Source organism: Rattus rattus, chromosome 14 (genome assembly GCF_011064425.1).
Source record: "Rattus rattus isolate New Zealand chromosome 14, Rrattus_CSIRO_v1, whole genome shotgun sequence".
Lineage (NCBI taxonomy): Eukaryota > Metazoa > Chordata > Mammalia > Rodentia > Muridae > Rattus > Rattus rattus.
This window is the reverse complement of record NC_046167.1, coordinates 53386389-53398443: the sequence shown is the minus strand read 5'-3', so window position 1 is coordinate 53398443 and position 12055 is coordinate 53386389. Positions and strand designations below refer to the sequence as shown.

Below are 12055 nucleotides of genomic sequence, written 5' to 3'. Positions count from 1 at the left end.
TCAGATCCGGGTGGTCTTGAATTGCCAAGATAACTGGGATAGATTTCTGTAGACAAATTTATCTTATCCAGGTGGGCGGTTTATATCCTTATCAACTGGTTATAAAATCATTGTGTGGATGTACCGTGGATTGAGAATTTAGCATATAAATCTGATTGTTGGGTTACAGTTTGTTGAGTCTTGATTTTACTGGGTAGTTGGGAGTTTTTACTTTAACTACCAGGGGGCGGTTGCTGGGAGTGTGGGCAGAGTCCATGGCAGGGAGCTGTGATACCGCCATAGGACAGCTACTGCTGGACTACTAACCATGATGTTGCCAGGTAGCTGGAACCAGAGAGTTCAAGGCTAGCAAAGAGCTGCTGGAAGAGATACTAATCTGAGATAAATTAGCGTGAGTTCAAATGGCCCATTGGAGCTGGATCTAGTGACTGCCAGGGTACTTGTGGGAACCAGTTCCATCGCTTTTTTGTTTTTTTTTTTTTTACTGCAACAGATTTGTATAAATTTCAAAGGAAACTACACTAAAGAAAACTGTGTTGGGCTGGAGAAACGGCTCAGCAGTTAAGATCACTGGCTGTTCTTCCAGAGGATCAGGGCAATTTCCAGCACCTACATGGCAGCTCACACCTATAATTCCAGTTCCAGGGGACCCGACACCCTATGCAAATATACATGCAAGCAAAACACCAGTGCACATAAAAATAAAAATTAAAAAGAAAACTGTGTGCAGTATCCCATGTTGGTAGAAGGAAGCTATGTGATCACAACTAAAATGTTTCAGGAAAAAAATGGTCCGTAGAAAAACCTGCCAATGCAGCTAAGTTTCAAAAAGAACCAAAGGTTATGGAATGGAGAAGATAGCATTTGTCCTTCACATTTACCTTCTTCGAGGAGACCTGCTTCTTCTTCTAGGAGACCTGCTGCGTCTCAATGGGGAACGGGATCTCCTTCTAATGGGAGACCTACTTCTTCTTCGGCTTGGAGACCACCTGTTAATGGGGCTGGCATCCTTTGATCGTTCACATCTACCGAGGATATCATCTCGAGGTCGTGTTCTTAAGGAAACATATGCAAGTTCAGAGAAAAATAAGACAAAATTAAAAAGAATCTTTTTGATACTTAAAAGGCGTAAGATTCACAAACTTAATGAGAGTAACTGACTGATTTACTTTGAATCACCATTTAAAGTCAGATGACCTCACTGGCATTACAGTGCTAGAGAAGGCGTATGTCTACATATTGACATTTCCACGCTTAAGCATCTTATTTAGTTTATGTATGTGGGCATATGTGTGTCTTAGCACACATGTGGAAGTCCGAGTTAACTCGAACTTTCTAAAATACTACTGTACATATAAGGAGACTGGCAAGTCCACTTCTATGATTATTCTACAAAGAGGCCTCAAATATAACCAACAAATACCTCTGTACGCAATAGTATAAAAATTAAACCCTTGTACATAACTTCTGCACTGTAACATATGTATATAAGTATATACACATATATATCTTATATATACTGTTACCAAAGCATGTTTTCAAAAAAAAAAAAAAGTATACCATCTATACTTTTGAGATAAATTAGAAGACCCCATTTATAAGAAAATGTGTACACAAAATGAGCTAGCAGGATATAAACATACTGTGAGGTGCTATAGAGTCCAAGAAGTTAACTTTTTCTCTAGTCGGAACAACTTCTTTTACAATTATAAAAAAAAAAAAAGGCAGGGGTATTTTGAATAAATACTTAAGGTTGGTTTTTAATAAAACTTTCAAAGTGGAATACCCAAGATGACTAAGAAACACTTCAGATAAATGATCAGTAAACCTAGCAGCCTCAAGCAGAACATTAAAGGAAAAGGCAGTTTTAGTGTAACGCTACTCATAAGGGAAAAGTCAAAGCCTCCTGGGATAGCACTTTAAAACTCTCCTCAAAGTTCTCAGGATGTGGTGATGGAAACGTCAAGATCAACTCAGTTACACTGAACACATTAATAGTAAGAGGAGTGAGTAGACAGAATTCATACCATCTTCACAAGCCCACATCTTTTGCAAAACTCGACAGAGTAATTTCAAAATGCACAATTCCTCCACACAATAAACCAGTTTCTAAAATTCCTCTATTTCCCCAAATTTAGTTCTATGATCCTAGTCAATCACTTGATTGTACACTATACAAAAGTTAGGGCCCAAATGCTGGGACACACCTGTGATCCAAGCAGCTAGGAGCCTGAAGTAAGAATACTAAGTTTGAGGCCAGTCACAGTTCTGTCATTATAGACCATGTCTTAAAACCCTCCCCACCAAAAGGAAGGAGTCCCTCTCACTGAGCTAAAATAATCTCATGTACACTTTACAAAACTGTTTAGATTTAAACAGTCGACTGAGTAAGTTAGAGGCTAAATTAAGTCAGGAACTTGGAAAAACCGGTCATTAAACTTCTTAAAGTAGACAGACAGACAGACAGACAGACAGAAAAACTTTAGTGTTAACACACTAAATTATATTAGAGTTATGAAACCCATCACCATCATTTAAAAATTATCCTTATGTTCACTTTTTCCCTTTAAAATATACATTGTGAGTAAAAAGCGTGACTGTTTCGTGAGCAGGTTACCTTGGAGAAGAAAGCCGTCTCCTCTCTGGCTCTCTCCGTTTCCTTTCTAAGGATCGGCTCTTGGCCCTTCTGCCTGGAGACAGAGTCCGAGACGGTGATTTGCTCTGCTTAGATCTCCTGTCATTGAGAAGCGGAGACCTACTTCTTCTTGACTTGTCTCGTTGTTTTGGAGACAAACTTCTTCTTTTAGGACTACGGCCAGGTCTTCTACTGGGTGACCTATTTTCCTTCCCAGAAGAAGCATCTTTTGAAGGTGATTTAATTGGCTTCTTTTCTTTGTCAATCTCAGATCGTTTTGACTTCCGCTCTTTGGACCTCGACCTTCTGTCTTTGGATTTATCTCTTAAGTCAACTGGGGACTTGGATTTTTTAGATCTATCTCGACTTCTTTCATTTACAATTGGTGATTTTTTCCTATCCTTTATTTTACCTTTCTCTTCACTCTTAATCTTCTCGTCAGCAGGAGATCTGGCCTTCCCCACCTTCTCTTGGGACCGCCGTCTAAGGGTAGGGGACTTTGATTTTCTTGCTTGGTCTTGAGATTTGCTTCTCTTGGATGGACTTTTGGATTTTCTCCTCTCCTTAGACTTGCTCCTGTTTGCTTTTTCTCTCATCATTTCGACAGCTCCCTTGCTCTTCCTTTTGTCTGACCTATGCCTAGTTCGTTCTTTGGATCTGCTCTTACTTCGTTTTTTTGCACTATTTTTGTTGTCCGTAATTTCAAGTTTTCCCCGTGTACTGGAAGACCTGGTACTGGACCTATTTCCATTTCTTGCCTTTTCGTGAATCTCTCCTTCTTCTTCAGAGCCAGACTCATAGCCCTGCAGAATGAGCCCCATTCCAGACTGGACCTTCCCCTCCATTAACTCATTATCGAGCTCAGCTTTGATCAAGGCTCTCTGTTTTTCCAAGTCTTCCAGCAAAGCTAAATCATCAAGTTTAGTTCTTTTGGCAGGGGACAGGCCTTCCTTGTCAGAGGCATCGAGAACTTCTTTTCTTTTGTGTTTCTTATGCTTATGCTTGTGTTTGTGTTTTTTATCCCTATCTTCTTCTGAGGAATGTTTATGTTTCTTATGTTTACTTCTGTGTTTATGCTTCTTTTTTTTATGACGACTGTGTTTATTTTGAGACTGGTCTTCTGATACTTCTCCATTTTCCTCATTTACACTCTTTTCAGAATTATCAGCATCGTCCATCCTATAAATATACAAAGCACATTTTATAATCACAGTATTTACACAGTATTCAGTTATAGCAACAGTAATGATAAAATGAAACTCGATGCAACACGATAGTCACTAAAATGTTGTAAGCAAGCTGAGGTGGTAGAGACACAATAACCTGTTTTAATATAATAGCTGAATTAAAATCTAAAAGTATTAGAAGAAATATACTATGGAGTATGACTTTGAAAAGCATCATTTAACTGAAAGAAATCCAAACCAGCAACAATGAAATCCAATTAATTTTAGTTATACAGAAACTCCAGTAATTTGATTTTAAACCAGCATTTCTCACAAATACAAAAGACCCCTTTCTCTTTTCATAAAGCACAGAAAATGACATACTGAGAAGCTAACCTTTTCCACTTGATGCTCAGAAAACTTGGTTGTCAACAATAATCTACCTGTTCACTGGCTGTGAACACATCTCACTTAAAACACCCCTTCTTGAAAAAACTCAATAGCTAATATTAGCTAAATCCAAAGAAGTCAATGTGCCCCCAGAAGCTTCAGAAGAACAGGGTCCATAGTGAGAGGTCCACTGTCAGGAATGGGTGTGGCCTGCTGGAATAGGTGTGGCCTTGCTGGAGGAAGTATGTTGCTGTGCAGGAGGACTTTGAGGTTCCTAGTGCTCAAGCTCTGCCCAGGGCAGAAGAGAGCCACTTCCTGGCTGATTGCAGAGTCTCCTGCTTGCCTTTGGTTCAAGATGTAGAATTCTCAGGTCCTTCTCTGGCACCATATCTGCCTGCATGCTGCCATACTGCCAGCCATGAGAACCGACTGAACCTCTCAAACTGTAAGCCAGCTCCAATCAAATGGTTGCCTTTTTAAGAACTGCCTTGTTTGTGGTATAAAACCCAAACTAAAACAAGAGGAATCTTGGTCTATAGCTACCAAGCCACAACAACCACCAGAAAAAACATTCTGGAGGCCAATAGCAATCTAATCCTGGAAAGTTTGCAGGATTTGAGCCAGGATTTGTTCAGAGAATTATTTTCTCTGAATTCCAAATAAAAACTGTTATCCCAAATTACGTTCATATTCATAGATGCTATGTAAAAAAGTACAAACTAAGGGAGGTTCTGTGTTTTAAATGCTTTTGCTATAACAAGTTTATGACTCCCAACTCGCCAAGGTAAAATAAGTGTTCAGTAATTCCAGATTAAATACAGACTCAACGGCATTGCAGATGCTCCTTGACTTACATGGTATTATGTTCCAACAGAACCACTGTAAATATATTCAAAACACTCTACGGAAAATAACATACTCAATGCATCAATCCTACCAAACAATCCTTCTCTCCCGAAGGCACTTTCTACAAGATGGGACCAAAAGCAAAATCAAGATAGTTTTTGGTTTAGACCAGCACATTATTCTGGAGGAAGATACAGTCCACCTGACTTCAAAAGATATGATATATTCCTGGTACTTTTGAGTAAGCTGTTTGTTTTCTTGCAAAAGAAGAAATTGTGAATCTATTCACCAGTCTCTGCACATTTTTAAATGACCTACTACTACTACATTCAGGTATTCAGCAAGGTGACCGGATAATAAAAATGTCCAAGGGTGTATTTGCTTCCCTAAGGGAAAGTATAGTACAATGGAAAAGACCTCCACACAGAACAACCAGACAACACGGAGAAGAACCAACACAAGAGACCCAAACGAGAGGTTGTTGGAACACAGGTCATCTAAATCCATGTTTGAAAACAGTCAATAAGGGTGTTTTGTAGATCCCAGGGACAGAGGTGTTTATGTGTGTGCACGTGTGCATGTGTGTGTGTGTATGTGTGCGTGTGTGTGTGTGTGCGTGCGTGTGCGTGTGTGTGTGTATGGAATCCCCAACCCATTTGTTAACTGGGTACATTGAAAAAAAGATGTTAACTGAGAAGGAATGTGTGCTGAAAGTATAGGTAGATTAACAGTATCCAAGAGTAAGCAAAAAAAAAAAATTGGAGAGAAGCAGCACTTCAAACAGAGAAAGCAGATGGCAAAAGTCAGTCATGTAGAGAAAACCACACTCTGATCATGATGGTCAGGGCATGACACCTGTGAAAGACTCTGGTCTAAGAAGGTTAATCTCTCAAGTGAAACAACTCCAGATGATAAAATATATGTGGTTCCAAGAGTGAGTGAGACAGAGCTAAAAGTCCACTGAGAACCCATGGGCACAGGAACTGCAGGGTCAGAATGGTGGCTGGATTACCTACAAGAGCACTGCCATTTCTGGGGACTATGGGTGTGTGTGTGTGTGTGTGTGTGTGTGTGTGTGTGAGTCTACAGTCTTGTCCTCTAGGTCCCAGTTTTCAATACTTTGGTAGGGGAGAAGAATACTGACTATTTCTGAGTGAGAAATTATCAGGACACCAACAAAGGAGTGAAACACACATAGCCATGGCATGTCATCAAACAAACGGAACAAACTCAAATTTACCAACTTCAATTTCTGCTGTGATGGAGTGTAGAAAGGAAATGCATTGAAGAGATGTGTAGAGGAACTGTCCTCTAACAACTTAGGTTTTAGCGTGGGGCAATTTCTTGCTAGCAGAGTATGAGATGATACAGGATAACTGTAGTACGCTTTCCTAGGTCTCATTTTTTTTTTTAATCAAAAACTTCAAAGAACATTGTCTTTGTACATTAATACAGTTTTATATTACAGAGCAGGAAGATACACCTGTATTTAATCAGACTGCCAATGGTATTTCAACTTTGCTCCTTATAGAGGATATACATGTTAACTTCCTTTCCCCTTCAGAAGTCTCTCATCCAGAAGATAGGGGTTTTTTTCCCCCTTTGAATCTTGACTGATTAGGAGGGAAGTTCAAGAAATATTGTATTAAATATTGTATTAATCTTTTTAAAGATAAAACGTTCATTTTAAATGGTGTCTAAAATCTAAGTAGACACAGTATAGAATTTTAGCCACAAAAGTGAAATTTAAGTCACACTACATAAAACTGTCCTTAAAATTAAACAGTCCCCAGGCTAGATGCATGGAGTTGAAACTTGGTTCCACTACTGTACTAACTGTGAGAATTTGGTAAGGTGTCAGTCAAGTCCTGTCCCTCTGGAACTTGCTTTGTAGACCAGCTGGCTTTAAACCCAGAGATATGCCTCTTGAGTGTTGGGACTAGGGTTTGGTAAGTTTAAGGTGTCTGTGACCTCAGGTATCTCTTCTGTAAGATGAGAAAAACAACTGTACCTACCTAAAAAGATATTAAATGCTTCTTTGTAACAGTGTTTAGCATAAACTAAGCTGCCCGAGTAAAATGCTATTATTGTATACATATTAGCAAGTATACCTGTTCAAACATACTCTGTGGAGATGCAGGGCAGTTACTAAGTTATTGGAAGAAATACTATCAAAGGCAGCAGATGATTCTAGAATCAAACTACTTGCCTCAAAATGCTGCCCCACATAACACAGCTATTATAATCTCGGGCAGGGTGCTCCTCTACTGCCACTTTTTTCAGCCATAAAAACTGGATAATCAGTAACACAGACAAATCATAGGTTGGTTATGACAATTAGACTAAATTCACATAATGTGGTCACAGTAATTACATAAGAGCCATATTTTTTGCTTCCTTAGTACTTAGTGCTTCCCAGAGTTCTATGTGCACACACTGTACTCCTTGGTACTTAATAAGCAATACCCTAAGTAAGTCAAATCTACCTCCCCCCCAAAAAGAACCCTGTTGTTTTAAAAATGGTGGAAATAGAATGATAAGTATAGTTTAGTAAAGGACTTAACTCTAGACATGAAATAAGTTTCATTAAGAATTGTGATATAATCTAGCTTTTAAAAAAATCTATTAATTTTACAAACTTTGATGAAAAAATGTTACCTTAGGACCATCCAATATAGGATTTCCAAAATAATCCTATATACCCTGCATCAAACTCCCATCTTCTTCAGTTGATCTTTGAAAACAAACTTCAGGAAACAAGAATTATACTTTATGGTTCCAAGGGCACCTCAGTGGCATTAGTACCCAGCCCGTGCCAAGCTTTGGTTTTACTACCAGTACCACACGAAATGGGTAAATAAACTGTGACAAAGGAGTTCATTGCCAATACCGTTCTTTTAAAGCTTAACAAAAAGCTGCTGGTTAAGACAAATGGTGGCTTTTGGATAGTTTTCATGGACAACAAAACTATATAAATCCCAGACATATAAATCTATTCCTTATATTTGCATTGTAACAAATGGATGTGCACACTTGCCTGTCTGTAACAAATATGTCACAAAGCAAGTATTTATCAACAAGCTACTAGCCTGTATTGGTTAACACTCACTCACATCCAGGATAAAGATGACCTAAAGTACAAACAACACAGGAAGCTTCAGGCTTCGGCAGTTGGCTCATTTAAGTTTTACCCTGTAAGCTACTGAGGTCTTGGGAGGATCTGGCACAACACAGGACACAGAACACTTTCAAAATACTATCATCAAAATAAAGTCATCAATTACCCTGCACTAGTGTCATTTGACCTTCTTCCCCACAACCGTGAAAGGCAGGGTAAGGTGAAGTAACCCTATGTGGCTTAGAGCTTTCACTGCCCCTTCCTCAGCTTTCTAAGTGCTGGGATCACAAGCATGCACCATCAGAGGCAGCCCAGTGGCTTGACTAGCCTTACTATATAGCTCTCGCTGGCTTGAAACTGAGAGAAGTCTGTCTCCTAAGACCTGGAATTGAAAGTGTACAACATCATGCCTAGTTATCAACATATACGTCACTTTTTTCCTTTTTTTTTTTTTTTGCTTTCAAGACAGAATTTCTGTGTAGCTCTGGCTGTCCTCAACTAGCCTGCCTCTACCTCTGCCTCTGGAATGCTGGGATTATAGGTTTGTACCACCAATGTCCAGCTAGGATAGTCTTTATAAATTTATTTGGGAAGCATTCAAGACTTTTTTTTGAGCAAAGTCCAATGTAAAGGAAGTAACTAAATGACTTTCTCTTCCAAAGTGAAATCATTTTAAAACAGAATTGATGGAGACAGGAGTTAGAATGGATCCCAAAGACCAATTGGTCTGAAACCTAGTTTCTGTTTTTACCTTTTCCAAATCATGTCCCAAGAATTAAATTTTAATGTATTAGAAACAACACATCAAAAGCACATCTTTGGCTGGGCATGGTAGGGCATGCTTGTAAAGGCAACCTTTGGGAGGCAGCCTGAGAGACACAGCCAGCTCAGGGGAGTGAGGTGCATCTCTGTGGTAGAACACTTAGGCTAGTGTGTGTGAGGTTCTAGGTTTACTTCTAGTGCCAGGCCCTGCTCAATGATCTCAGACTGAGAAGGTGGCTCAGGGGTAAAGTACTTGCTTATTAACATGTGCAAAAGGGTTCTTTAATTTGATCCTTAAAATTTCTCCTCACCCCCTACAACGATCTTTCTGGGACACCAGCAAAAAAATGTATTTTAAATCTTAGGGGCAAGTGAAAAAGGAGTCAGCACAGCAGTCAGAAGCTGGCCTTTAAAAGCATATTGTACAAAGTTAAATGTGTCTATCGCAGTGTGACCTTGAGCAAACTACTTAATTTCTCTGTGTTATTCTCATCATCCGTAAAATACCAGCAATAACAGTATCTAGCTCCACGGTGCTGTTACAAGAATTAATGAGCTACTATTTGAATGATTTGAATAGTCCCTGGTCCCTAGGGACTTCGAATAGATTTTTTTTTTTAAAGCTGAAGTAAAGAAGTTGACAAATGCACAGGCCATTAAAACAAAAGCTCTTTGAGCCCTTGGGGACAACTTAAACTATGTAATATGTGTGTTCTTGATTCTCTATGTTGAATAGATTCCCTGTAACTACAAGCTATTCAGTGCAACTCCAAGCCATGAGACACTGAGCACTATGGTCAGCAATACACATAGTGCCTGCTTTCATATCAAATTGTTACTACTTCATTAATTACTTTCAAATTAGCAAAAATAGGACACACAGAAAAAAATTCCATTTCCACAACTTCGGTGGGGGAAGGGCGGGTAAAGCAAAAACCGTGGTCAGTGTTATGTACAGTTGCCAGAGCCTAAACAAATCCATGTTTATAATGATAGGATTATTTAAATATGCAAATAATAGGGCTGGCTCATACTCAAAATAAATGTGAATGAATTCTCCCCTCAAATTATGTAAATAGATATAATACCAAAAACTTTTCAGATTACCTGAACAGTACTCAGCTGTACAGCCGAAGACACCCATCAAACTAGACTAACATCCTGTAACTGCCACACCATGAACTTAGAAAAACAACAAGCTATGTCTGGTTAAAACCCTATCTGTTCTCTGCTAAGCCCAATTATCACAACAACAATGCAACTTTCAAACATACTTAATAAAAATATGAATTCTCTATCAAGCCGAGTAAAGCAAATGACAGAGGAACCCCAAACTAGACTCTTGAGCAAAGAAGCCAAGCTTCTTTGGTGGTAAAGTCATCCTCTGTCACAAGTTGCTGGAGACGGTATCATACGCTTTCCTAAACAGGTTGGAAGCATAGATAATGCAGATGGGGGGTGGGGAGGGTGCCGTTGCCAAACAGTCTTTAATAGTATTCTCTTTAAAGTTGTTTCCAAGTGTAAACGTGGGAAACAAAACACTGCTTTTATTTAAGAGCTAGTCCTTTTGCCTATTCAAGGATGTTCTCTTGGCTTCAAGAACTTCTATATTCGCTTAATTATAACACAGACTAGAATGGTTTATAAGTAGCAATAATTCCTAATACTTCTACCATGTCCCTTCCTAAAGGGTGTAAGGCAAAAACTGCCAGGCCTCAAAACCCAGGTAGTCTACCTTACTTTGCCTCAAGTTTGAAAGTTCGAAAGCTGCCAATGAACAGAGAAATACCGGGCTGTGGTTGGAATGAAGAGTAAAGGGCGAAGGACTTCGCTAGCACAATTTCCGGGACAGTCAAAAGTGTGACCCTAGCACTCCTGTCTCTGCTTTTACCATCAGCAGGATCACAAGGATAGTATAGGCGTTAGGAAAGTGGGGCTTAGCCTGCCGGCTGCCACTGCCCCTCGGGTCCCTCTTGGATCCCCCATGGGGAGATCGCCGAGGGTTGAGACCAGAGCTCCACGGTCCCCCAGGGAGGAGAGCAGGAAGGCGCGACCTCAGGGCAGCAGCAGCCACCACGCTAACTGGACCTGTAGAGGCCGCTCGTGCCGCCGCCTCCCGGGGCAACGACGCGCAGCAGGCCGCGCTGCCGGCACCCCAACAGCCGCGGCCCCACCGGCAGCAAAGCCGGGGCGGCTCCCACGCCTCCCGCCGCACCACCGAAGGCGCGCGGAAAGGCAAACTTTGGCTGTCGCCCGTTAGGCCTGAACTTTCCCGCCCGTCGCGCAGGTCGCCGCCGTCCCCCGCACGGTGGCCAGGCGGCCCAGCTCCAACCACCCGCACGATGCACTTACTCAGGTTGCTCCCGCAGCGACGGGGGCTCCGTGGCGGCCATCTTGAACTTCCCGACTTCTCCGCGGTGCTGGCGGCGGCTCCGCGAACCGTAGACGCCAGTGGGAGCGGAGGAAGAAGGGAAAAGCAGTCGCGCATGTGCAAAGCACGTAGAGAAAAGCGGCACTCCGAGTCCGCGCTAAGAATCCGGATAGAAAAATTCTGCGTCCGGGGGCGGGGCGCAGAGTGCCGTGATGTAATTTCCGGGGCTAGGGGGCGGACCACGGGGAGATCAAGGCTTTATTCACCTAGAGCGCCAGTCTGTGTGGAAGTTTGAGTGTTTCATTGCAGGGGCCTGCTGGGGAAAAGGAGCAAAGAAAAGGGTCGGATGTTGGTATCGAGAGTGCATTTCTGAGCGCTGATTCTCTATGTGGTCCAGTAGTGGGTGAAAATTGCTCTGTGTCTCTTGTTGCTGCTGATTGATAAGCGGAGAGCTCGTAGACTTGGCCTAATTTAAACACCCAGAATAACTCCCAGATCCCCTTTTGACCTTGTTCTTTGTGTTATGCTTTATATGGGAATTAAGTTTTCTGCTTCTGAGAAGATTAAGTTGGAGATAATGGACGTTGTCTGATACCGAACTGAGACCAATCTCAGATTTACACACACCATTCTTAAAAGAACAAAATTAAAGCACTTCTAAATGTGCTGATGCTGGCAAACTTTTCCATTGAAGATTTTGATTTTCATCACATTTCCACGCTATTATCCATTTGAGAGCGAAATAGACGTTTAAATGCATTCTAAGC

At 41.0% G+C, this 12055-nt stretch overlaps 1 protein-coding gene across 1 annotated transcript in view; it reads right to left on the bottom strand.

Annotated features, from left to right (window-relative positions):
• Positions 1 to 11444, bottom strand: part of Prpf4b (pre-mRNA processing factor 4B) — a 34138-nt gene extending 22694 nt beyond the window's left edge. Inside the window, exons 1-3 of the mRNA XM_032885291.1 lie at positions 11270 to 11444; positions 2618 to 3814; positions 882 to 1055 (exon numbers count right to left, since the gene is read on the bottom strand). Coding sequence (XP_032741182.1) covers positions 882 to 1055; positions 2618 to 3814; positions 11270 to 11310 — 1412 coding nt within the window. The 5' untranslated portion in view covers positions 11311 to 11444. The remainder of the gene's footprint in view (positions 1 to 881; positions 1056 to 2617; positions 3815 to 11269) is intronic.
• Positions 11445 to 12055: the final 611 nt, after the last annotated feature.